At 41.7% G+C, this 27,807-nt stretch overlaps 1 protein-coding gene across 4 annotated transcripts in view; it reads right to left on the reverse strand.

Annotated features, from left to right (window-relative positions):
• Positions 1–3,335: 3,335 nt before the first annotated feature.
• The window catches only part of OCLN (occludin), a 50,020-nt gene continuing 25,548 nt past the window's right edge, over positions 3,336–27,807 (reverse strand). For all 4 annotated transcript variants that reach the window (XM_053301761.1, XM_053301763.1, XM_053301764.1 and 1 more), the window contains 5 exons: positions 26,151–26,287; positions 13,835–14,026; positions 9,749–9,920; positions 7,881–7,922; positions 3,336–5,680 (listed from right to left, as the gene is read on the reverse strand). In XM_053301761.1, coding sequence (XP_053157736.1) covers positions 5,579–5,680; positions 7,881–7,922; positions 9,749–9,920; positions 13,835–14,026; positions 26,151–26,287 — 645 coding nt within the window. In that variant the 3' untranslated portion in view covers positions 3,336–5,578. The remainder of the gene's footprint in view (positions 5,681–7,880; positions 7,923–9,748; positions 9,921–13,834; positions 14,027–26,150; positions 26,288–27,807) is intronic.

Here is a 27,807-nt window from a genome sequence, read left to right on the forward strand (position 1 = left end):
CCCACCGCCACGGGAGAGGGAGACCTTTGTGTCTCACCCCTCACCCCCTACCCACTGGCCATGCACATGGCTAGAATATTGGCAGTTTGGACTCACAAGGTGGTCTGGGCACCCAGATTGTCTAGGTGTGCCACTGTTTGGGGGGCTGGGGGCAGGCGTGGGCCATGAATGCGCCTCCGGGGGGCGGTGGGGGGCTTCTTTAAGTGTAAACTGAGCCAGTGCTCTGTGCCACCCAGCAGCCCCCGCGGTGGGGAATCACTTCCGCCACTTACCTGGCTCCTACGGAGTAGAGCCCCCACCAGCGGCCAGGTGAGTGGCGGAGATGATTCCCTGCCGTGAGGGCTGCTGGGCGGCATGGAGTAGCAGCTCCGTTTACACTTAAAGAAGCCGCCTGCTGCCCGCCCCCCCGGAGGAACGTTCACGGCCCACGCCTGGGCGGGGGGGCCCACGCCTGGGCGGGGGGGCCCACGCCTGGGCGGGGGGGCCCACGCCTGGGCGGGGGGGCCCACGCCTGGGCGGGGGGGCCCACGCCTGGGCGGGGGAACCCTCCCTATCCTTAAAAGGTGTCCCCCCACATTTGTATCACCCACCCACCCTCATTCTGTGTACATCCCTAAAGCATGCCAGCTTTGAACCATTTATCCCAAGGAAATCAGGGGGATGACTGCATAAGAAATTGGTTTGAATACTGGAGGTTTGTGGAACCAGTCAAGCAATTGCTGCCAGACCCCCATTAATCAACATTGTTTTTAAAATAAAAATTCCCTACATTTCCTTAAGGACTTCCAGGTATAAAGTAACTGTTCTATAAAAAGTAGAGAGTAATCAATCCTAAGTACACATCATAAAATGTTGGGACCATTTAAATTATCTCAAACAATGTTTTCATTTTAACAGGACCCCAAGTGAACATGTTATGACTGAAGTGTTTCTGTTACCTATATTAGCCAATTCACACAGAAGCAACAGTTCTGTAAATCAGTATATTTGCAGGTATGACATATCCCTATGCTACAAGTATGTGTATTCAAGATAGCTTTTAAGATCTGCACCCTGCAGTTTATTTGCCTAGCTCTTGCTGCAGTCTTTCAGAGACCATATTCCTCCCAGCAAAAAGGAGAAACATTTTTGGATAATTAGAGAAAACAGGATCTAGTGGATGCTGACCATAACGTATAAAATCTTTGAGCGTAGGCGCATGCCTCAACATCTATTGCCCCCTTTTCTGAACTCTGTTTGAAACTGAGCAAGATCTGTTTGCATTGCCTATTTTCTGTTACTGAAATGCTTTCCCCACAGGGTAGGGCACACTGAATGTTTACATGTTCCTAATATGTGATCATAACAAAACGTTGCTCAAAAGAAAGACAAATTCAAGTGGTTACAGAAGTTATTAGAATCTTCCAGTGTACTTATCACTCTTGACAAAACATTCTATGCACTGGATTTTTAAAAATTATTATTAGACCTAAGGTCAGGGCTTGGAAAACTCCTATCATTCAAATGCTGATGACTGCAGGACACACCCTAGTGTCCTGCTTGATTTTGCTTACACATAACTTGTTTATGTTACTAAGACACATCCTTTAAAGTAAACCTATACATATATCTACCTACAATATATGCTATATGTGACCAAACACAAACTAAATTTTCATACACCTTCATGGCAGTAGAGACAGAAAGTGTTTTATGTGGGTATAGAATACCTATCTCGTGTATCCTTTCCAGGGAGATTATAATCAAGATTTTTAAAACTCAACTTCCACAAGTATTTTAGCATCATCCATTTATCCTCCCCGACACCCAACCTCTCCCTGCTGAAGAGAGAGAGAGAGAGAGAGAGAGAGAGAGAGAGAGAGAGAAATCAGATTTAAGGTTTGTGCCCAAGTAGGAAATATAGCCAGTATATCCATGTAACCTGCACATTATGATGTAACTGGCTTAAAGATGGGTTTCAAGTTCACCTTTCCACAGTCCATTTTTTTTTTTTACTTCTACAAGAGCACTTATCCTTAGCTCCTTTACCTATCTAGGGGGAAACTCACTTGCTTCTGGTTGGGGTAAGTTATCAGGATGCCATGTGGGCTGGAACCAGCAACAATGAAGGTGTGAAGCTGCTTTTTTAAAAAAAGTAAGAGCCATCTTCTTGTATTAGATCAGTCAGCAGTGTCAGACAGGAACTTCTAGAATCCCACAAGCAGAGAAAGGCAGCATGCAGAGGTATACTGCCCTGAATCTGAGAAGTTCCATTGAGCTATCACAGCTCACAGATCAGTGGTTATGCCCCAGGGATTTGTATAGTCTCTTAAAATTTATTTTAGCCAAACACTGACATTCCAAAAATGACAATTTAAGTCCCAGTACCCACATTCCCCTGTTGACATCTAGATTACGATAAGGTTCACCAGGAATATGCAGTTATAGTTCTTTATAAATATGTACTTTAAGCATTGCTACATATCCTGGCTGTGGCAGGGGGATGAGGCAGCTCCCAGAGCGATGAGATACTGTGTTATACGTGGCCTTGCTCATTCCCTAGCCTGAAGATGACTAGTATGGTACCACATCCGGTGACCAGAGAAGCACAGTAACCAGAGGCGCTTCTTGCAACACCAAGGCCTGCTGCTCCTTCTAGCACACAGCTGAGCAAAAAGATCATGGACTTTTATCCCGGAAGCCCAATGAGTAAGCTCATGATCTGTTTCCGGACTGCATCCAAGCACAGGCTTATTGCATTAAGGACATCAATGCAATACTTTGGGCTGGATCCAAATGTGGCACCACGGAAGCAAAAAGCACTTATGCTCATGCAAGAAAGGGATCCCAATTTTTGCCAGCTCCACCTACTTGCTACAGCCTCCTGCACATTCCATGCTGTTCAACGGCCTTCTAACCCTCAAGAGCTGTCAACTAAATTGCACAGTTGTCAGCCTGCAAGATGTTACCAGCTTACCTACCGTGCAATACCTCACCAATGGAAGACCAGGACGTGCATGCTGGCTCCATGCAGTTCCAAACCATGTCCTCACAGCTTAGCGCATCCATGGCTCCCAAGAATTGCCTCCTCACTGCAGTGACACTGCTCCCATGGGGAATTGGAGCAGCCTGGCTACAATGGTGGCAACTCTTAGGAGCACCTCACTCTTCCAGCAGTGGGGTGCTGCACAGTATGTAAGCCACCAATTTGATTTCGCATGAGCATAAAGTGCTTCCTGCTCACACAATGCCACTTTTGGATCCAAGTTTTTAAAGTACAGGAAGATTGATCACCTATTCCACGACTTAAATAGAGCAAGCTGAAAATGTAGATAAATCCAAACACTCCTATCATATATAATTTGAATTCATTTTAATGTTCCCTTAAGCATATGCAAAACTGAAATACTTTATTGATACCATATAAAAATGGGGAAAAAATACACAGTTATGTTCAGGTTAAGATATATTAAAAGCACAAGTTCCACCCATCTGGGATTCTAGTAGGTTACATTTAGTAAATATGAGCTTTTTAAAAAACACAGTCTATTGAAATCCTTACGAACATAGTGAAAATCCAGAGCCCCAAGTGTGGATGGAGTGCCCTGTTACCATGCTCTTCCAACTGCAATAAGCTAAACATTGCTTGCACCCATGGGGCTGCTTAACTACAACACAGCCTATGTCATAAAAAGAGCCACAGCTGTGGCTTGTACACAACAATAAATATCTCCAAGATTGAAAATCAAAGAATACAAATTTAAAGAACATGAGGTATAGTGACAGTGTAACAATTCAAAGGTAAATTATGATAACTTGACAGAAATAATTTCCAACAGCATGATGCCTAATGCAATCAGATGTTTGAATCCTGACTTTCATATTGCTTTAAAGACAGATCCCATACACAATGGCTCAAGAAGATAGCACAGCACTGTATGCCCTGGCAAACCAGGTATGGTAGACTGGAAGACCTCTGCAGTGCAGAACCGGGATTACACACAAGTCAGTCAAGAGTTGTTCCACCTCCAGGCACATGGTACAGGAGACAGCATTTCATACATTGGTGGAAGAGGACAACACCCAGCCTAGCAGCATTGATGACTACTGCATTAGCACTGGAGCTGGTGTTAAGTCAATTCTAAGCATGAGCAGAGTACAGTCTTAATGAGTATAAGCAAGTTTTTGATTTTTCTTTTTTAGCAAAGACATTTTGTGCTTTTGTTAGCAATCACAAAATTGAGAAGGAGCACTGGAGTTCCCTGCCCCACCCGAAAAACCCAAAAACATGTTTCTGCTTTGGTTCCATTCTTCTTTGGCCATGGCGAATCTGTTTCACTTGAGGTGGTTTGGAATTCTTTGGCCATTTAGAATAATCAAGCTAACTGTGTTTGATCATTTACACACACAAACATTTCAGAGGAACATCCAGATTCAATCCACATATGACAGTCAAGTCATAAAAGTCGGCTACTTGAAAGCTACATTTGTACAATAAAAATATTATCTAAATATACAAAGTATTTTTTAAAGAGTAGATATATTTACATTTAGTTTCACATTGTCATTGGTGTTCCATCATACTGGACAATCAACATGCGCTACATTTACGTACTTTATGCAGCTTAAAAACAGAATCCCTATTACTATAATTTTGGGTAGAAACGCCACATTAGCATATACGTTGCACTGAGGGGAAAAGACAGAATTTTTCAAACACACATCAGAAGTGCCACATCACCATAAATGCCGCAACTAAACCAATTAAATACAGCCCAAAAAGCAGGGGAGGAACTCTGTTGCTTCAAGCCCTCTCATCGGAGGACCCTACTGTGCTGCCGCCACACCTCCTCCTCAGTGGGGAAGGCCAGGCCGGCTAGTTTGCTGCTGCTGCCACCCCTTCCTCCTCCCCCAGCTTGCTCCCCCTTCCACCCCTCCTCCTCCATGGCCTGAGGTGCAACCCTAAAACAGACAGCTAAGCCCGGCCTGCCGAAGTGTAGTCGGTGGCCACCACCTTCTCTTTTTCTTCGGCAGCCTCATTTGCCTCCGTTTGCAAGTAAATGCCACATCGGCCTAAACACCGCAGGTACCTTTCAACAACTTTTTTAAACGTATGCATCATGGCGTTTCTACCCCAAATTACGGTCCTTTGACATTTACAAATTGCCTAGTTACAGAAAGCTGTTTATGTTTTACAAACATAGGAAGGAAGAAAATGAACATTTAAAAAAAAACCACCACTCAGCCCACACTATGAATGGCATTGAACAGATACAATATGTTCAAGAAAACTTTAGAAAGGGACTAGATAGATCTGGGTGCCTGAAGATGACACGCCAACTCCTTTTAAGAATAAGATTGCAATTCCCCTATTGAAGGAAACCGAGTGTGAGTCACCACAGACAAGGCATGATGAAATTTACTGACTAAATGAAACTATAAGAAGCTCCAAACCGAGTGCCAAAGTTCATGTCATAGTAAACATGGCACAATTATAATGAAGTAAAACGAATACCATCTGTTGTATTACCTGTGGTCCAACACAACTGTCCCATATTTAAGTGAATGTATTCAAACAGACCAATTTTCTTCTCTCTTGTTATGACTTCCGACTGTCATAATAGCTGACCATCCTTTTGATGTGTGACAGTTTGCTCTTTAGCATCTTGCAGTGTGCTTTTCGGTTCTTGTAGTCTGCTGACTAAACACAAGACACAACCATGTTAGTACACAAGGGAAAGAAAAACTAAATACCAAATAAACACTACATTAGACATTATATTAGCCCAACTGATCCATATTCGTAAAGATAGGTGAGTTCTAGTGTGAAATTTACGGAACCAGACTTTCTGAACCTATTTATAATTTAAAAGTACTTAAAGGGTGAATATGTAGAGCACACACACACCCTCACTCAAGGGCCATGAACTAAGCAAGGGGACACAGACACACACACAACCTACAGGAACAACCAGACTTTATGTTAGAGGAATTCTCATTGCCAAAGAGACAAACTGCAGTACTGTCTGAAAGGCAGTTTGCCTCTTCAGCAGCACCCTGCCTGAAGCCTCTAGCCTGGACGGGAGGCAGAGTGGCCAGCTGTGGCTGCCCACCACAGCCCTGTGCACACCCTCAGCCTCCCTGCCCTGCAGGCCTGGGTTGTGTCGAGAGCCTGTGCTTTCCTTCTCCTCAAAGTCAGCAATGGAATTTATGGGGTTTCCCTTTTTTATTATCCCCCCTCCCCAACTTGTATGTTTATGGAATGGCTTGCTATAGGGCTTTGATATCGGGCACAGATGTAGGGCAGGGTGGGAGGGTCTGGAAATTCAATTTGAAATGGATTGGAGAAATGGTTGATTTTTAAAATAATTTTTCCCCTATTGCAGTAAAGCTGCCAGAAAGAGTTTGCTCTATCTATACAGTATTTCATACCTAGTGAAAGTGTGGTTAACTGTAAACATATGGACTATATTTATCTACTTTATTTTTTGTAAATGCACTATGCTCAAGTTCATTTGCAATCCAAAATGTTTGAGTAATAACTGAAGAAAGGGGCATGTTCTTTTAACTTTTTCCTTACAAATTATACTATATGTCCAAGCTGGTTGGACATGACCAAAAACATCACTAACACTATTTACACAGTATGTCATCAGTCAGTATGAATTTGTAATCATATGAAATGTTACGGCCCCCTGCTGCGCACTGCACATGCTGATTCACCCCCAGCCGTGCACCCTGCTGGAGATGAAGCTGAGCCAGGTACAATGACCATGATCCCAAACATGGATGAAAATTCTTTGTTGCACATTGTGCACATATTGTAGTGATGCCAGCAATAAAGAAGGTGCATCAACTCGGGCTTAAGGTAGTGTACAGAGGAGTTCAGTATCTGCAGTGCACCACCACCCTATCACTAAGCAACTGACACAGCAAGCAACCCTTAAGATCTCAAAACTAACTGGAAGAAAAATTGCAACATAAGGGGGAGTAGTAGTGGTGGTGTGTCTTCCAGCGACTCCCCCTTAAAATGCTCTGACTGAAAAGCCTGATATTTTAATTTAATAGTAGTATTTTAACTCAGTGGCATCTTACCTTAATAATAGCCTGGTATTTTAACTTAACTTATTTAACTTTATTAGTCTTATTTTACATTGTATCTATTTTATTCATGTTGTGAACCATCCCGAGCAGTAGTGTACTGGAAGCATGGGGTATGTATGTATGTATGTATGTATGTATGAAAAGTAAAGGTAAAGGTAAAGTAAAATAAAATAAGCAAGCAAGCTTGTGGAGAGCTGTCAAACCAACTCAATGGTGTGGCTTTATGTACATTTGCAACAAAATGACACATTAGTTGGGAAGGGCAATATGTCCCCTCTGACAGTCTCACTGTCCACTCTGAGCAGAACCCAATAGTTTGGGCCATGTGCAGGTCTAAGTAACACCAATTAACAAAAGACTTCAAAGACATTACCAGCTTGTCTAGACAAGATTAGTTCTAGCTGAATGAGTTAATCCATGTTAAGGCCTAATGTTAACATTGTTGTATAATGGTCTATGTACAGTGTCCGAGGCACTATAGCCTCATTCCACTGCATATGTGTATTCCTGATTAATATACCTATCCAATGCATCTACATTGCAAACGTTTGGCCTGATGAACAAAGATCACCTAAGAATACAATTGTTAGATGTTAGGAAGTCAGAACAAAGGGGAATTACAAGTTACAAAGGGTATTTCTCAGGGTTTCATTTTTTCAAGTAGTAAAGGACAGCAGTTTAAAATAATACAAGGGGGAAATGCATGGATATCAGGAATTCATGCTCCTTCCAGGGTGGGTTGCTCAGCACATGACTGAATAGAAGGAGAGATCTTCATTTGTAAAGCAGAAACTTACTGCTTTTAGATCCTTCAGTCTGTTATATTCTTCAGCAGCAGCCTACAAAGGACAAATGCTCAAATTAGACCACATACATCAGCTAAAATTTTAAAAATGTGTATTTTCGTTCTATTACACTTACTATAAAGAATGCATTGTTTATAAACAAGGACCAATGTAAAAGAAGCCCTATCAGCCTGGACTTCTCACAAACATGGATTTGAATCCACACACTGTTGTGGGGGGACACAGCTCAGTAGTAAAGCACAGCTGGGTTCAACCTCCTCCAAGTAAAAGATGCTCGAGGTAACGGGGATAGAAAAAGACACTGCCTGAGATCTTGAAGAGATGTGGCCAACCATATGTTACCCACTGGCAGCCATGGAAAACAAGCAACATTGGATTAGCTGGTAGGCAGCCTAAGGGAAATTGGCATTTTGAAGGAATAAAAATGCAGTGACGACTTGCCAGTGTCTCGACTGCTTCTGCCTGGCAAGGCCAGAGTATAGCACTATTCCAATATTACATTGTATGTGGATACAGGTATCTGTAGAATTGTACATATTTGTGTAAAGTACATGGACTCACTTTGAAAGTGAACCTTCAAATGCAGGCTATATAGTAAAGAAATGTACTACATAGCTAGGAAGCGTTGAACATAATGTAAACAACTGTACATGTCTCCAGATCTGTACATGAACACAAGAACAGCCCTGCTAGATAGGCCTAAGACCTATCTAGTCCAACATCCTGTTTCACACAGTGGTCCACCAGATGTCTCTGAGAAGCCTACAAGCAAGAACGTCCTCTTTCTTGCTGTTGATCCCATGCAACTTGTATTTAGAGGCATCTTGCCTCTGAGGCTGGTGGCCTATAGCCCCTAAACAAATAGCCATTGATAGACCTGTCCTCCATTAACTTGCCAAAGCTCTTTTTAAAGCCATACATGTGAGTGGCCATCACCACATCCCTTGGCAGAGAATTTCACAGATTAATTCTGCACTATGTGAAAAAATACTTCCTTTTGTCAGTCCTAAGTTTCCTGGCCTTCGGTTTCATGAGATGACTCTTGGCTCTACTGTTGTAAGGGAGAAAAATTTCTCTGTCTATTCTCTCTATCACATGCATAATTTTAATACAGCTCAATCATGTCTCCCCATAGTCGCCTCTTTTCCAAACTAAAAAGCCCCAGATGCTGTAACCTTGCCTTGAAAGCAAGGTGCTCCAGGTACCTTATCATCTTGGTTGCCCTCCTCTGCACCTTCTCCAGTTCTATAATGTCCTTTTGAAGTACGATGACTATTTTCACAGATGCCACACACCAAGTCAATACTTTGAATGAGCTGTCCACTACAACCCCATCTCTCTCCTGGTCAGTCACCAACAGCTCAGACGCCATCAGTGTATATGTGTTATGCTATTCATAATCATCTTCCCTCCTGCTGCAATTGATTATGTACTTGTATGGAGTCAGTACTCTGCAATATTTCCCTCCTTACCTCAAAAGTCCAATTGAGTCCTCAAAAATATGAAGCTGCCTCATATCAAGCCATACAGCATTTTCTGCTCTATTAATGGTTCTCCAAGGCAGAGATCATTTCCTGCCCGACATCTTGAAGCTTTTTAAGTGGAGAATCAAACATGGGACCTTCTACTTGAAAAGCATGTGCTCTACCACTGAGCCTGCTCTTCAGATTCATTTGGCATGGGTATAATTGTTTATAGCTGCCAAATTTTCACTTGCCAAATATTCAATAAGGCAAACCTTGAGACAAACAAGACAGCCTTTAAAAACCAAAATATAGCATCTAACAGAGATTCAGGTAGTGTTTAGTAAATGATATTCCTATACTTCCTGCGCAGAATGTTTAAATCAATGCAATTACCTTATATTCTTCGCTATCTTCAACATAGTCATCCAGTTCTTTATCAAGGTGAGCAAGTTCTTTGCTGATCTCATCGATCTCTGCTTGTAACCTCTTGTATTCTTGTAGTCCTGCATCAAAGTCTCGCTTGTATGCTTGTCTTTGCTGGTCTGATGATACAGGTGGATATTCCCTGGATGAAGATAATTTAGAGTGTCATTTTATATAAAAGTCATGGGAGATTCATAATACCAGAGAGGTTCAGCTTTAATATAGCTTGGTGATTTAGCACTTGTTTATAGAGAAATTGTATCTATCAAACTGGGAACCAAATTCACTTTTCTCTAATCTATGTAGTATCTAAATAAACACTTTTCACCAGAATTTATTTATTACATTTCTATATCACCCAAAACTTGCGGCCTTTGAGTAATCTTGTGCAAAGATCAAGTAGTATTAACAATAATTATTGAGGTCGTGTGATATACCTTCACTGCAACTGAAGCAACTTACTGTTCAAATAGCAATACCCAGCCCAAATATCAATATGTATTTTGGATGTCTTTAGGAACACATTCTTTATTTCTAGAATGTATTTGATGCCAACAGTAGTCTCAGTAAAATAGTATCACACTGCTTTACTCTCCAGCTGTGCTTTCTAAGAGGCATTATTCTATCTATCTATCAAACATTTTTATTCCACCCAAAACTTACGTCTCTGGGTGGTTTACAACAAAATAAAAACAGAAAGTAAAACTTTAGTTGAAAAACAAAGTTTATTACAACAATTTAAAAATTTTTAAACAATATTTTAAAACAGCATTAAAATCATTAAAACAATATTAATTAAAAGCCTGGGTGAACAGATGTGTCCTTAAAGACTTTTAAAAAGCTCTCAGAGATGGGGAGGCTCTTATTTCACTACGGAGTGCACTCTAAAGCCTTGGGGCAGCAGCAGAGAAGGCCCATCCCTGGACAAACCGGTGGCAAATGCAGACAGACCTCTCCAGATGATCTCAGTGGGCGGTGGGGTTCATGACGAAGAAGATGTTCTCTTAAATACCCAGGGCCCAAGCTGTTTAGAGCTTTATAGTTTATAACCAACACCTTGTATTTTGCCCAGAAACATATCGGCAGCCAGTGTAGTTCCTTCAATACAGGAGTTATATGGTCTCTCCAACATGACCCAGAGACCAACCTGGCTGCCGCGTTCTGGACCAACTGTAGTTTTCAGACTAAATACAAGGGCAGCCCCACATAGAGCGCATTACAGTAATCCAGTCTGGAGGTTACTAGCAGATAACCAGAGGTTACCGCTGTTTTGAGGTCGTTCATCTCAAGAAACGGACGCAGCTGGCGTATTAGCCGAAGCTGATAGAAGGCACTTCTGGTCAACGCCTCAACCTGGGAGACCAGGGAGAGGCTCGGATTCAGAAGCACCCCTAGACTCTGTACCTGTTCCTTCTGGGTAAGTGTGACCCCATCCAGAACAGGCAGATCAAAATAGTCTCTTGAGTTCCGACCCCACACAATGAGTACCTCCGTCTTATCTGGATTCAGTCTCAGTTTGTTATCCCTCATCCAGCCCATCCCCAACTCCAGGCAGACATTTAGGGAGGTTATGCCCTCTCCTGATGATGCCGACATAGAGAAATAGATTTGGGTGTCATCAGCATATTGATAGCACCCTGCACCAAATCTCCTGATGATCTCTCCCAGAGGTTTCATGTAGATGTTAAACAACATTGGAGAGAGCCCTGAGGGACACCATACAAAAGTTCAGATCTTGAAGAACAGCCGTCTCCAAGGGACACCATCTGGAACCTGCCTGAGAGGTAGGAGCAGAACCACCGCAAAGCAGTGCCTCCAACTCCCAACCCCCTCAGATGCTCCAGAAGGATGCTATGGTTGATCATATTGAAAGCCACCAAGAGGTCCAAAAAGACCAACAGAGTCACACGTCCTCTGTCAATTCCCAACTGGAGATCATCCATCAGGCTGACCAAGGCAGTCTCCATCCCATAGCCACCCTGAAAGCCAGTTTGAAATGGGTCAAGATAATCAGTTTCCTCCAAGACTGTCTATACTATATTATAGTATACATTTGAAATTAATGCTGATTGTTTGCATAAGCTGACTTGGCCAAATGGATTGAACAAGTACTTCACTAATACTAGTTCTCTTTTGCACAGTCACATAGTTGGAAACACTTGTATGGGTAATCTAAATATAACCATTTCCAAAAGACCTAGAAATGTTATGATCCTTATGAACACGTAACCGAAACACTTTTAGGTGAGAGGGAGTTACTGGCAGACTGAGGGTTAGTTTCACACAAAAATCAAGTGTGTGTGTGGGGGGGAAATAAACCCCCAAACTGCCCCAGACTACCTTCTGCTAGCACAACATGGTTGCTACATACACACACGCACACGCACACGCAGTTGTGTAGCTGAGTGGATGGCTGCTCAAAAAGGTACCTTGTGGAAAAAGTACCTTGTTCTGCATTTCACAAGGTTAGTCAGACATTGCATTGAGACTGCCACTGTTTAGTTAATAAGCAATGCAAAATTCAAACTGCTGTAGCTTGGCTCGCTGCACCACGTTACCTTAGCAATCTAACACACTTAATTGAACTTCTCCCTCAACTTATGGAAAGGATACCTGAAGTGTGTTTTATTTGCACATCATAAAATTCTAGGAGTGTGGCTCACAAAGTATGTGAATAAGGGACAGACAAAGAAGTTGTGTATTTGACTACCATGCTGCAAAGGAGAAATCATAGATTTATTCTAATTATGATTAGTATGCATATATTTACCTTCATCGTTGCTCAGTTAAACCTATTTAAACACTGATCCACAAATTTCTAACCAATTGGATCATATATCTGAAACATAGGTTGTGTCATTTCTGCAATCTTTAGTATGTTTACGACCTTCAAAAATATGCAAGTCAGCAGCATCTCAAGATGTTGAATAAGATGCTTCTGCAAATAGTATTTGTAGGTTGTGCTCCCAAACAGAACAATTGCTAGCACCTACCTCTACTCCCCTGTTCTGTCTAAAAAAAGAAATGTTCTTGCAGTGACACATTAGCAGCCAGGTAGCACATGAAGTACAGCAACTAATTTTTCATCTCCACTGCACCTAAATTACCTATATTTTTGTGATATGTACAAGCCAATGCAAAGACTCATACTCTAGTGCTGTCAAGAGGCACTGGTGCATCTCTCAGTATTAGGGAAGCATTGCATCCAGTTCCCCTGCCAAAATGCTAGCTTTTCACTAAGCATATGTTTCTAAAGCTGATCTCCAGCCATAATTATGCCAGTAAAAAGCTAAGGAAATTGGTTTAGAACTTAACAGCAGCCCTGCGGGATCAGGCCAAAGGCACTGTTTATTTATTTATTTATTTATTTATTTGATTTGTATACCACCCTTCCAAAATGGCTCAGGGCGGTTTCACTCAGTGGCCCATCAGATGCCTCCAAGGAGCCCACAGGCAAGGGATAAGGGCTTGCCTGCTCCCCTGCAACTGGTATTTAGTGGCATCTTGCCTCTGAGGCTGGAGGTGGCCTATAGCCACCAGACTAGTAGCCATTGATCGACCTGTTCTCCATGACTTTGTCTACGCCCCTTTTTAAGCCATCCAAGCTAGTGGCCATCACTACATCCTATGGTGGAGAATCTCATAGGTTAATTAAGCGCTGTGTGAAAAAGTAGTTCCTTTCGTTGGTCCTAAATTTCTCTACCTTCAGTTTCATGGGCTGACCCTTGTTCTAGTGTTGTGAGGGTGGGTAAAAAATTTCTCTGTCCACTCTTTCTATATTCCATGCATAATTTGATACACCTCTATCACATCTCCCCATAGTCACCTCTTTTCCAAACTAAAAAGCCACAGATGTTGTAGCCTTGCCTCATAAGGAAGGTGCTCCAGGCCAGGGAATGGACCCCAATGTCTGTGTGCTGCTGGTTTCTTCCCTACTCCTTCCTCTCTTCAAAACCTAGGCATCAATCGGAGTAAACAGCAGGGCTCTGCACTAATTTTATAAATCAGGTTGCCCATTAATGCTACACCAGTTCAAGTCCATGGAGTTGCCCTCACCTGTCCCAGTCCTCCTCTAGTTCATCACAAGATTCCCCTCCAGTGGTATAATCTGCATCATAGTTGTCCGTGTTGACTCTTTTTTGTCTCCCGGCTCTTTTCTTTTGTGACGGTTCCTTTGCTGATCCGTTGTAACTGCTGGTGTTGGCATACTGATTTGGCTCACTGGTCAAGGGAACCGTTTCAGGCACCCTGTTACAAAAATAAGAACCATTAGTTCCCAATTTCAAACCAAAGCATTGGCAATATGTGGAGCAATTTACTAAAACAGACAACATAAAGCATCTTGATTTGTCAGTGCTTGCTTTTCTCTTGCAACTTTACCACATGTAGTCTAACAGATTTCCCCATATCACTCAGAAGTTACACAGAGAGGCCTATAAACAGATTCCTAAATTCATACCTAGTATTCTGGAATTTCACTACTACTTCAGTCAATAGCCTCCTTTAGAAAATAATTCCTCAGCCCTGGTTTCCTACTGATAAAATTGAATCAACACCATCTGCTAAAATGGTTGTGATGAATTAAATAAGGATTTAAAAGGATTGTTGCACATATACTAAACTCACTGGAGAAGGCAATCAGCCACCAATTAGGAGCAGAAAAATCCCAGATGCCTAGTAGCATCTACAAGTTCAATACTTCTGACATGTAAACACAACACACATTTTATTCCAGAATCTGGCAATTTAAGATTTAGAAAGTTAAGTGTGCACTGTGAACAAACTAAATGATTACTTTATCTTTAATTGGTGTCTATAGTAGCAACACAAGAAAAACACAAAACCAGGATGTCAGAGAAGGGGCACAGTGCATTTTGGTGTGTGCATGTGCAAACTGCCTCATTTTTAATTTCTGAAAGAAAAATGATGTATTTCATTTCAAATGCTCCCAAATTAAACTTAAATGGAAGTGAGCACTTGCAGAATTGCTCTTTATTTTTATCATCATCATCATCAACAAAGAAAAGCACTCCAGGCACATAAGAACTGCCTCTCCAAATTACCACAGAGGTGGTGAGGCAGCAGGGGGACACGTTATTTTGGGGGGGGAGGTGCTCACTCCCCCACACTAGCACTGTCTTGAGAAGAAAGCAGCATAAATGAGTATAGGATTCCAGCATTTTGTCAAGCGAATTGGTCTGGCACTCCTAAAACCTCCAGTGAAGCCAAAACTATTTGAACTATGTACAACGCCTTTATTCAGTTGTTGAGAATAATGTTTACAAATGAAGTTGATTAGCACCACTTGCACCTGCTATCCCCATCCCTCCCCCACTTCCAAGACAAGGAGTGGCCACTATTAAAAGTTGTTTTTTCTTGCAAGCTCGAGTTAAGAGTGGCAAATCTTTCTCAAACTGGGCACACACTCAGGTGACTGAGGACACTTTCAGGTGGCTAAAAGGACATTCACAAATAAAAATGCATCACTTCTGCACACTGGCCAACATCCATACTAACGTTCCATCAGCAGAATATTCCTGCGGCTGCACACTGAGTCGACACTTTCAACAAGCTGTCCACCATGACCCCAAGATCCCTCTCCTGGTTCGTCACCGACAGCTCAGACTTCATCAGAGCATATATGAAGTTGGGAGTCTTTTGCCCCAATATGCATCACTGTACACTTGCTAACACTGAACCGCATTTACCATTTTGTTGCCCACTCCCCCAATTTGGAGAGATCCTTCTGGAGCTCCTCACAGTCTGTTCTGGATTTCACTACCCTAAGTAGTTTTGTGTCACCTGCAAATTTGGCCACCTTTTTGCTTATTCCTGGGGGACTCCACTTCTTACTCCCCTCCAATGTGAGAAGTATCAATTTATTACTACCCTCTGTTTCCTGTCCTTCAACTGGTTACCAATCCACACTTGAACCTGTCCCTTTATCCCATGACTGCTAAGTTTTCTCAAGAGTCTTTAATGAGGAACTTGGTTGAAATCTTTTGTATGTAATTTATTTATTTGATTTATAGACCGCCCTTCCAAAAATGGCTCCATACTAACGTCCAAGTATACTATGTCAACTGGATCACCTTTATCCACGTGCCACTCAAAGAGCTACAAAAGGTTGGTGAGCCAAGATTTACCTTTGCAGAAGCCATGCTGGTTCTTTTTCAGCAGAGCCTATTCTTCTATATCCTTAACAATTTTATCCTTGAGAATGCTTTCTATCAATCTGCCCAGAAGAGACATTAAGCTAACCTGTCTAGTTTCCCACATCCCCCTGGATTCCATTTTGAAAATTGGTGTTCAATTGGCTACCTTTCAGTCCTCTGGTACTGAATGTAGGGATAAGTTAGGTATTTTTGCAAGAGGCCCACAATTTCACATTTGAGTCTTTTAAGAGCTCTTGGGTCGATGCCATCTGGCCCTGGCAATTTGTTAATTTTTCCAGACAGTTTAGAACACCACCACTTGTCACCTCTGACTCAGTTTTTTAGCCTCTGTCCCTGAACAGTTCAGTTCAGGTGCAGGTATATGCTCAGTATCCTCTGCCATGAAGACAAATGCAAAGAACTTGTTCAGCTTCTCTACAATCTCCATATCCTCCTTAATAATCACTTTCACTCCCTCTTCATCCAACAGTCCAACTGCCTCCCTAGTAAGTTTCCTGCTTCTGATGTATTTAAACAAGTTTTGTTATTCCCCTTTATGCTTTTAGCTAAATGTTCCTCAAACTCTCTTTTCTCTTCCCTTGTTGTCTCCCTGCATTTATTTTGCCAGCCTGTGTGTTCCTTTCTGTTCTCTTCATTTGGGCAGGACTTTCAATTTCTAAAGGAAGTCTTCTTCCCCTTTATACCTTTCTTGATTTTCCTTGTTAGCCATGCTGGCATCCCACGGACTTGGTGATACCTTTCCTCCTTTTTGGTATATTTTCTAACTGGGCTTCTAATATTGTGGTTTCAAATAAACTCCATGCATTCTAGAATGAAGTAACTCTCTTGATTTTCCCTTTCCGTTTTCTTTTCAACTAACTTCTCGTTTTGGAGAAGTTTCCTCTTCTGAAATTCAAAGTGTCTGTGTTAGACTTCCTTGGCGATTCTCTACTTGCATATATGCTGAATTTGATCATACTATGATCACTGTTCCCTAAAGGTTCCACAACACTGACATCTCATACCAGATCCTGTGCACAACTAAGGATTGAGACCAAGGGCACTTTCTCTCTGGTTGGTTCCATGACCAACTGTTCTAGGGTACAATCATTCAGTGTATCTAAAAATCTGGCCTCTCATTAGCTGAATGTTAATTTACTTAGTCTCCGTGTGGGTAATTGAAGTCACCCATTACTACAGCTCTATCTCTGGCGCCTCCCTAATTTCCTTCTGCAACTCCCAGTCACTGGCAGCATTTTGATTGGGGGGGGGCGTGATAGCAGATTCCTAGTAACACATTTCCTTTCAGGCCTTGCATTGTCACCCACAGTGTTTGTTTGGAGGACTCTGGTCTTCCTAGGTTTTTCTAGCTTGTTAGGTTCTATCTCTTCTTTAACATACAATGCTACTCCACCCCCAATTTTCCCCTCCCTCGTCAATTTTATATAATGTGCATTTCAGGAGCTCACCTGTTCTATTTTTATTTATAACATAATTAGCATGTGTCAAGTTTAGTTTTGTATGGAATTCAACCATAGAGAAGTATCAAAGCTACGCAATGGAAGATCCACATACTTTCTGTATGAACATACACATGCATCTCCAACTTTGCCAAGACTTTACAGAACTCATCTTTAACTCAGACGATAACAAATTCTGTATAGGGTTAAGAGAACAGTCTAATGAAACACAACAGTCTATCTTGTCTTTAACCACTCACCTGGTTGCATTGGTGACCTGAAATTTGTTGGGACAAGTGGCATGGAATAAGGTTAATTCTTTTTTTTTTTTTTTAATTATCTGTGCCCATATGGGCAGCGGCATATTTAGCAATAATTTGTGATAACGTTTCCAAAAGCCAGTTTGCCTTGTTCTTCTCTAAAATGCACCAGGAAGTGATCCAATGACCCTGTGTCACATTGTAGGTTCGTTTCTTTGTGCATTCTAGAGAAAACAAGTGGTGATGAGCACAAGCAAGCTGCCAGAAATGCTATTAAAGCATAGAGTGTGGCTGAAGCCACTGCTACCCACAGAGGTGCAGCAAATAATAATAATAATAATAATAATAATAATAATAATAATACCCCCAGTGAGGCACTACCTTGACGTGGTTGTGGGGCTTGTGTGCTCTGATGAAGGTGAGAGCTATGCCAGAGGTCCAACCATACTGGACAGGTCTCACCAGAGGAGCCAGACAAAGAGTGCCTCTCCCATCAACAATATGGTGAGACGTAACTTTAATAAATCTATACTGGATCGGTCGTCGCCCGGCTCAACAAGGACCGCGCCAGGTGCTATAGTCCCTGGACATCTGGTGGCAAGTGGGCTATAGGACTCAGGATCTTCAGTTGAGCAACCAGGGCTGGAGACAGCAAAGCTACTGGAAGAAATGTCGCTTAACCGAAAAAAATATACAAAAAATGCCAACAAGGAAATAATGATCTGCTATTACAAGTCTAGTCCAACTAGAAGAGGTTATTTTAAAAGAATGTACCAAATTTTGAAAGAGAAGCATCCAGATACAGAAATAACAGAACAAAGGCTAGCAGACCAGAGAAGAGTCATAATAAGAAATCAAGTATTCACAGGAGTTGAGCTGGAAGAACTGCAAAGAGCAACACAGGCTCAAGATATGGAAGAAGAATTACCACCAACTGAAGCAGTTGCTCAGGCGCAGATAGAGGAGGTGTTGGAAATAGAGAATACCACCGTTGCTGAACTGTTTCAAAATCAAAACCAGGCAACCTCCCCTTTGCCTTCATCTCAAAAACCCAAATGCCGTTTAACAGAAGAGCAACAAGAACTAAAGCAAAAAATAACTGAGCACATGAACCAAACAACCACCAGGGTTCGACTTCCCGCTCTAAAAACAGTTGCCAAAAAACAACTTGCTCAGGCATTAAAAGATGTCAATGCTGCACTTGCAGAAATAACGAACAAGAATTTGCAAGATACAAACCAACTAATGTACAGTGCAGCAACAACAACAACACAAGAGCTCGGATATAAGATCAGTGGACCTGTAAAAAAAGAAAGCAGTGCATCACCTAAATGGAAGATTCGATTAGAAAATAAGATCTCCAGGCTTAGATCAGATGCTAGTAAATTGAAAGATATGAAAGACAAGAAGCTGAAGAATGAAAACACCAAACAGTATCTGATCCAAAAATACCACCTAGATTCAAGGAAAATTAGAGAAGTCCTGGAAATAATAAAGCAGCAAATAACAGCAGTGTCAAAGAAGATTAGCAGATATGAAGCCAGAATTACTCAACACAGGCAGAATCTCCAATTCCAGTCGAATCAGAGACGTTTCTACCAAAGCATAGAAGGAGAAACTGCAAGAAATGTAGAAACACCAAATAAAGAAGAAACAGTGCAATTCTGGGGGAAATTATGGGACAATCCAATAGATTATAATAAAAAAGCAGGCTGGATGAAAGAGGTCAAAAAATGTAACCAACCAATGTAAGATCTAATAATAACACCAGAATTAATAAGTGAAAGAGCAAAGAAAATTAAAAATTGGACTGCGCCAGGCGATGATGAACTGCATGGCTTCTGGCTTAAACACCTAACAAGCCTTCATAAACAACTATCAAAACAGCTTAATCACATTTTGCAAGGAGGTGATATTGAACAATGGCTAACAACTGGCAAAACTCATCTCATAATGAAAGACCCAGCAAAAGGTGCAGTTCCAAGTAATTATAGACCAATAACCTGCCTGCCAACCATGTTCAAATTATTAACTGGAATAATAGCAGATGAAGTAATGCAACACTTATTAACTAACAAACAGCTTCCAGTTGAACAGAAAGGAAATTGCCCGAACACCAGAAGCACAAAAGACCAGCTGCTGATTGACAAAATGATTTTAGAAAATTGCAAGAGAAGAAAAACCAATTAAGCGTTGCATGGATAGACTACAAGAAAGCCTTCGATTCATTGCCTCACACATGGATACTAAAATGTTTAGAAATAACTGGTATCAGCAAAAACATTCAGATATTTATTTAAAAAGCAATGAGCATGTGGAGTACACAGTTAACAATCAATGGCGAGGCACTTGAACAGGTTAGCATTAGAAGAGGCATTTTCCAAGGGGACTCACTGTCCCTTCTATTGTTTGGTATCCGAGGCTTGTTTTGTTTAGTATTTGTGAAAGTGGGGTCATGGCGATTACAAACATCTAAAACATCCAGTAAAATCAACCATCTGCTGTACATGGACGATCTGAAGTTGTATGGAAAGTCCCAGTCAGAAATCGAATCACTGCTACACACTGTCCGTATATTCAGTAGCGATATAGCAATGGAGTTTGGACTAGACAAGTGTGCTGCATTAATAATGAACAGAGGGGAAATAACAAAAACAGAAGGAATAGAACTGCCCAATGGAAGCAAGATCAAGAACCTGGAAGAGAAAGAACCTCACAAATACTTGGGCATTCTCCAGGCTGATAAAATCGCACACACTGAAGTTAAAAGAAAAATTGGAAGTGAATACATCAGGAGAGTCAGAAAAATCCTCAAGTCCAAACTCAATGGCGGGAACACCATACAAGCCATAAACACCTGGGCTATACCCGTTATTAGATACACTGCAGGAATAATAGACTGGACCCAGGCAGAGCTAGAGACGCTAGATCGTAAGACCAGGAAAATCATGATCATCAATCATGCTCTGCACCCCCGCAGTGATGTAGATAGGCTCTACCTCCCTCGCAGCTCAGGTGGAAGAGGAATGCTGCAAGTCCATCAAACAGTAGAGGAGGAGAAAAGAGGCCTTGAAAAATATATTCATTGGTGTTGAATAGTTTCGCGTTCTTGACCATTTGAAGTGCATCTTCTTCACTGTCCCTTGACAGTGAAGAAGATGCACTTCAAATGGTCAAGAACACAAAACTATTCAACACCAATGAAACAAAGCAGGCCTACAAGAACGAACAAGTCAAGAACCGAGCAGAAAAATGGAGAAATAAGCCCCTGCATGGTCAATATTTACACAATATAAGTGGAAAATCAGACATCACCAAGACCTGGCAATGGCTTAAGAATGGCAACTTGAAGAAAGAAACAGAGGGTTTAATACTGGCTGCACAAGAACAAATGCAATAAGAGCAAAAGTAGAAAAATCCACAACAAACAGCAAGTGCTGCCTTTGTAAAGAAGCAGATTTGTAAAGAAGCAGATGAAACAGTGGACCGCCTGATCAGCTGTTGTAAGAAGATCGCACAGACTGACTACAAACAAAGACATGACAAGGTAGCAGGGATGATACACTGGAACATCTGCAAAAAATACAAGCTACCTGTAGCCAAGAATTGGTGAGACCATAAAATTTAAAAAGTTGAAGAAAATGAAGATGTAAAAATATTATGGGACTTCCGACTACAAACAGACAAACATCTGCCACACAATACACCAGATATCACTGTAGTCGAGAAGAAAGAAAAACAAGTGAAAATAATCGACATAGCAATACCAGGGGATAGCAGAATAGAAGAAAAATAGAAACAGAAAAAATCACCAAATACAAAGATCTACAAATTGAAATTGAAAGGCTGTGGCAGAAAAAGACCAAAGTAATCCCAGTGGTAATTGGCGCCCTGGGTGCAGTTCCAAAAGACCCTGAAGAGCACCTCAACACCATAGGGGCCACAGAAATCGCCATCAGCCAATTACAAAAAGCAGCTTTACTGGGAACAGCCTATATTCTGCGACGATATCTATAACCATTGACAATTACATTCTGGCATCCCAGGTCCTTGGGAAGGACTCGATGTCTGGATAAAACAAACCAGTCAATAACACCTGTCTGACTGTGTAATCAAGTAATAATAATAAATTCCTTCCAACTATAATCAAATGAGTAACACATTTTGCACGGAGGTAAATTAAGGTTTTATTACAAGGTGGATATACATAACATACCCAAGGACTACACTAGAAATCCAATAATGGAAGGCAGGCCAGCTTTACAAAGAGAAGTACTCAAAATCTGGACTCTTTGCAGGGGGGATGGATTACCTGGGCCTCACACATGAAGGTGGCCAAATCAACTGACAAGTACTCCAACTGGGTTTAAATAAAACTAACTGACAAAGGGTGCCTTGAGAAGAAATGGGCCAGGTTAAGGTGACAATTTTACCAAGATGTCATGAACTGAAAGAAGACTTGACCTTCAAGGATCCATCTTAGGTAGCTTGACAATTCTGAGCCATTATTTGCTTTTAAGCTAAGTCAGTAGTTTGATGGAGTGAGAACAAGGCTGCCCTTTGGATTGGTTAACACTTGTGTATGGAAGTTTCAGTGGAATCCAGTGGGAAGACCTTGACTGTCTCATTAATGCCTGAACATAAGCTACAATCCGAGGATTACAGGGTCTAGATAACAAACCTTGATACATTTGTATCAGTCTGAGCGTGTTCATATAACCACAACAAAAAAGCACAGAATTTGAAAATGTCCTGAGTCTTCATTCCTCAATACAGAACTTATTTTATTAATTAATATGAATACTGCTAGGTTGCCAAGAGAAGGCAAACAATGGAAAGCTTGAAGAGTTGGGGTAATTTGGCTGAGGTATAAAGGCTGGAGGCCTGGTTTGGGTAGAGATTCCTTTTAGGGCCCTTTTATTTATCGATCTATCAAATGTGTACACCGCCCCAAACTTTCCTCTCCGGGCAGTTAGCAATAGCATAAAACAAGTTAACACGTACATAAAACCAAAAAACAATTTAAACAATTTAAAAGTCAAAGCAGATTAAAACCTAAAAATTTAAAAAGCTGAAAAAGCTTTGGTGAAGAGGTGGGTTTTCAAATGCTTTTTCAAAATTGCCAGAGATGGAGAGGATCGTATTTCAGTAGGGAGTTCATTCCACAATCTAGGGGCAGCAACCAAGAAGTCCCACCTCTGAGTGGCCATGAGCTGAGCTGGCAGCAACTGGAGACGGACCTCTTCAGATGACCTTAATGGATGGTGGGGCTGACAGTGAAGAAGATGTTCTCTTAAATACCCAGGGCCCAAGCCGTTTAGGGCTTTATAGGTTATAACCAGCACTTCGTATTTTGCCCGGAAACCTATTGGCAGCCAGTGTAGCTCTATCAGCAAAGGAATAATGTGGTCTCTCTGAGATGACCCAGAGACAAACCAGGCCACTGCATTCTGACCAACTGGAGTTTCCAGACTACGTAAAAAGGTAGCCCCACATAGAGTGCACTACATAAGTCAAGTCTAGAGGTTACCAGCACATGTACCACTGTTTTGTGGTCGTTCATCTCAAGAAATGGACACAGCTGTTGTATCAGTCCAAGCTGATAAAAGGCCCCTCTGGGCTTTTGGGGGGCTTTTATTTGACTAGTAGTTTTCAATATAAAGGAAAGCTTCTTCAAGAGGCTTTCCTCCCACCTTTCCTTGCTTTTCCCTTTGTAGCCAAACTTATTTTTGCTGTAATTATTTGAGTGCCTCTAACTTCTGAGGCTTCCAAAGACTCTTCAACTTGAAGATTGGTCGATATCAAAATTTCTTTGTATTTTGACCATGAATTTTCTTCAGTACTGAGTATTGCTGGGAACAAAGAGGTTTTAAGTGATCTGAGCAGGAGGAAAAAAGGAGTCTGATTTAATGGCATAGTTGCATCAAGCTTATATTGCACTGAAAATGTTTCTTTTCCATGCATGCCTTTAAGTTACTTAGTTTAATTTTCCTTATTTTCTCTGCAAAACATTTAATGCCTGAATAAACCACTTGAATTCATTTCAGTTAAGCCAGGGAGTTAGTGTTCTGTGAATTAGTATGTGTGCCTTTCCAGCCACAAGTTCTCTCACTGGTAGTCCACTGGGGCAAATAGCAGACCTGATTTTCAATTGGGATCCTTCACATTTAGCCCCTTTCATCACAAGAGAGGCCTGTTTGAAATGCATGCCTGAAGCATAACATAATGCTAGTTAACTAGATCACTACGTATAAAATCCCCAACACACCTAAGCTGATTTTGGCTCTCATTTTAAAGCTCCTTCAAGAATTCTAATACACACCCAAGAACCTGGGGGGAAACTGAGCAAAATCTCAAGTAGCTCAGTATATACAGAATGCATAATGGGAGACAAAGTTCCATTACTGCCCATCCTTTAAAAATACTTACTGTTTGGACTTTTAGTTCCATCTCAAATTTCACAACAGTCAATCCCAAACAGGGCAGTTTTACAGCACATTCAAGTGTTAAAATGCTTCATATGAATTATTGTGTTTAGCTTGCAACCAGTGTTCCCTCTAATTTTTTTAATTTGTGTGTGGGATGAGTTTTGTTCTGAGTGGCAGTATCAAGGCAATGTGTGTGCACATGTGATTCAGAGTGGGACCTTCCTGATTTAACCTGAGGAGGATCTAAAGTTAACTGAGCCGACATCAAAAAACATGTGATCACGCACATGCACGCCTTAGAGGTAACATTGCTTGCAACCACCTTGTAGGGTAAGTAAAACATTATTACCCCAAAATTGCAGCTTGAGAGCTGAGCTAAGGAGAGGGGAGGCTAGATTTGAACCAGGAAGTCCCGGTTTGCAGCTCAGTCTAAGGCACCACAACACACCACCACAGTTTTCACTATCCTGTCTATGAAACACAAGGTGCTGTTGACCAGCTTAGTCAAACAGCCACAGGTAAAGAACAATACAATCGAGAGGCTATTATGTTATCAAGCGGCCCACTTAGGTTATCAAAATGCTGATTGGCTATCCTTATTCAAATACTGGGTAACATTACATCAATAGAAAACAATAACGTAACCTGGAAGCCACAGCGTGGTTCAGATATCATGCTCAGCCTAAAAGAGCTATGGGATTCTCGCACTCCCCACCCCCTTCTCTAGAACAGGAGAGAAGGCATACGCACGCACACACACACACTTTTGCTTTCACTTTAATTAACTGCAACTCCCATTATGTATGAACTTGGACAGCTGTGGTTAACTAACCTGTCTTGTTTGATATCCTGGCTTGTTCCAACTCTATTTTAGTTAACAAACCATAGTTCCCTGAGTATGTAACTAAATGAATACTACGTTGTTCTCAAAGAGCTGGTTCAAACCAACAGCAGCCCCAACACATGATCAGGTTGGGGCTGCTGTGAGAACTTGCCTACTCTGACATCATTAAAAGACATGCTGATGCATTCACAACATACCCTTTACTCGCATGTAAGAGGCGATCATCCAAATCGCCTCTCTACTCATGCTGGAAAACATTAGACCAACAGTGTTTTACGGTGCATATTGAGATGTGATTTGGATTGTCACCCCTTAAAAGAGAATAAAGGACACATCAAGAATGCATCAACATGTCCTTTAATGATGTCCGAGTGGGTGTGTTCTCGCAGCAGCCCCAACATGATTGTGTGTTGGGGCTGGAGTTTGTTTGAACTGGCTCAAAGTTGAATAAAGAGCTTTTGCCCTTCTCTCTTGCATGCCAGACGAGGATTGTGTGTACGAACTCATAACTTCCTTATGCTTCTTTCATAAAAGCACTAAAGTATAATATAGCATTACATCTGAACAGGGCCACAGTGTCTGTGTTTGTCACCAAGATTGTTCTACATTTTTAACACTTATGTGATTACACAATACCTTAGAAAGCACACAGCAGATAGTTCATGATTTCCCCACCCAAGGATAAATATCAAAACAGGACCAGCCACATATCTGATGAAGATAAACTGTCAGAATGGGAAAAATTCCTGCACTAACACATGAGGAAAAACATGAGCAGCTAACTATAACCTGTGTTAACATCAACATTTCAAGAGTGTTACTGTGCTTACTCTCTGGGCTGGTGCACACACAATGCAGCCAAATCCACCCTCCCTTTCTGGAATGCAAACTCTAGCTTCACTGCCAGGCTTCACTGGCAGGCCTGATCACAGTTAATGAAGCTTCAGACTTAAAAGGCCTGAGGTTCCCAGATAAAACCAGTATTTGAAGCCAACTTCAGTACAGATGCTGGGTTAAGCAGAACCTTGATGGGATGGAAGAACACACTTAAGTCAACAGCAGTCTTAATAAGGGTAATGCTTAGCAAAGGAGAGGAGAATTCATATTTTGAGAGAGAGGAAGAACACAATTTCATAGCTTCCTCCAAATTGTTTAATGATGATACTGAGCTAGCCCTCTAATGCATTGTGTCCACCCAACTGGAGAACAGGAACAGCATACTTACGGAGTAGCTCTGTAGCTATTATTATAGTTCTGGCGTGTTGTAGCATCCGAAACAGAATAATTCATAGGACTGGCAACTCGATCTGGATAGTCCATTACTGGTGTGGGTGCTGCTGGCTCTGCATTTACATTTTTCACCTGGAAGAACATACATGTGCCAAGTTAAAATGCATAACACTGAACAGGATATCACCATTCCAGGACTGAACACTTCCTTCAGCATTTAACTTGAAGGGATTTCAGATTCTTAAATCCCACAAAAACACTGCCAGAAAAAGATTATCCCTGTCACTATTTTGAGGAAGTATTAATCTCTGCAGTAGATGGCTAAAAGCACAACACTGACAAACAGGTCACCTGCCAGCTACCTGCCCAGAGGAAGCATAATATGCAACTGTGCCCTGGATGAACTGTTTCAGCTACAAGTATTTTGCACCTAAGTCAGTCCTATTCTCCATGCACGTTTTGGTATAGCCACAGTACAATGCAACTGTTATCTTACTACTTCTGTACTGCAAGCCATTCTTCTTGGTCCAACCCCATGTGAAGAGAGGAGAAGGGACAACATTTTCCTGCGGTTACTTCAGAGCTTTTCATGAGGACATAACCAGAAAAATGCTACCCCACAAGAAAGCCATATCACAGTCATTCTTGCATTTATTTTGATGACCTAGGAATTCTAGTGCCTCATACCTAGGAGAAGGCTCCCACAAGGAAATTTCCTTTTTGACCTGTTCTGTTGACAGGAGCAACAGGATTGTATTTATTTGTTTAGTTATGTACACTGTCATAAGAGGGCATATGAAGCAACATAGATAGATAGATAGATAGATAGATAGATAGATAGATAGATAGATAGATAGATAGATAGATAGATAGATAGATAGATAGATCTATCTATCTCATCAGTCTAAATTATTACACAAGAATCACTTAAAAGCTCTGGGACAGAGCTGGTCCAAATCACCCTCCCCAATGGGGTGAGGATCTAAAGCAGGATTGCTCAACAGGCCCCCCAGCTGTTTTTAGACTACAACACCCATAATCTCCAGACACAGTGGCCAATAGTCAGGAACTATGGGAGTTGTAGGCCAACATCTGCAGGAGGCCGAAGTTGCGCAGCCGTGGTCTAAAGGGAAACCATCTTTAGACCCTTCTCCCCAGTGGAGGCACACTGCATTGCTCTCAGTCTTTCCTCCCATTGCCCTAACAATGCTCCAAACATACCACTTTTGCCCCACACCCAAGGTTCTTTTTCCTTTCTCCTCCATCCATGGATTATCCCTCCACCTTACTCAGAAGAACCAAGGGCAGTTCTGCTGTTTGCTTCTGCCTCTGGCATTTTCAAAAGTCAGAGGGGAAGGAGAGTGGAGCAAGAGAGCAGAGTGCTGGACCGAAGACGCTCTAGCCCGGCACTCTACCCTCCTCCTCTGGATTTCCTATTGCTCCGTTTCCATCTGCTTTTGAAAATGCGAACAACCAGGAGAGCAGTAATGGCTGGTGCACTGCCACTGGGCCTAGTTTGAGGACACTGGGAGGCAGCACGCCAGTGGGCAATGCTCCACTGCTTGATGGACAATCCATCAATCTGATGGCAGCTGTTTCACCCAGTCACATAAGTCAACCAGCCCTACTTAAGCAAACTCAAACACACAGGC

This window comes from Hemicordylus capensis, chromosome 2, assembly GCF_027244095.1.
Source record: "Hemicordylus capensis ecotype Gifberg chromosome 2, rHemCap1.1.pri, whole genome shotgun sequence".
Classification (NCBI taxonomy): domain Eukaryota; kingdom Metazoa; phylum Chordata; class Lepidosauria; order Squamata; family Cordylidae; genus Hemicordylus; species Hemicordylus capensis.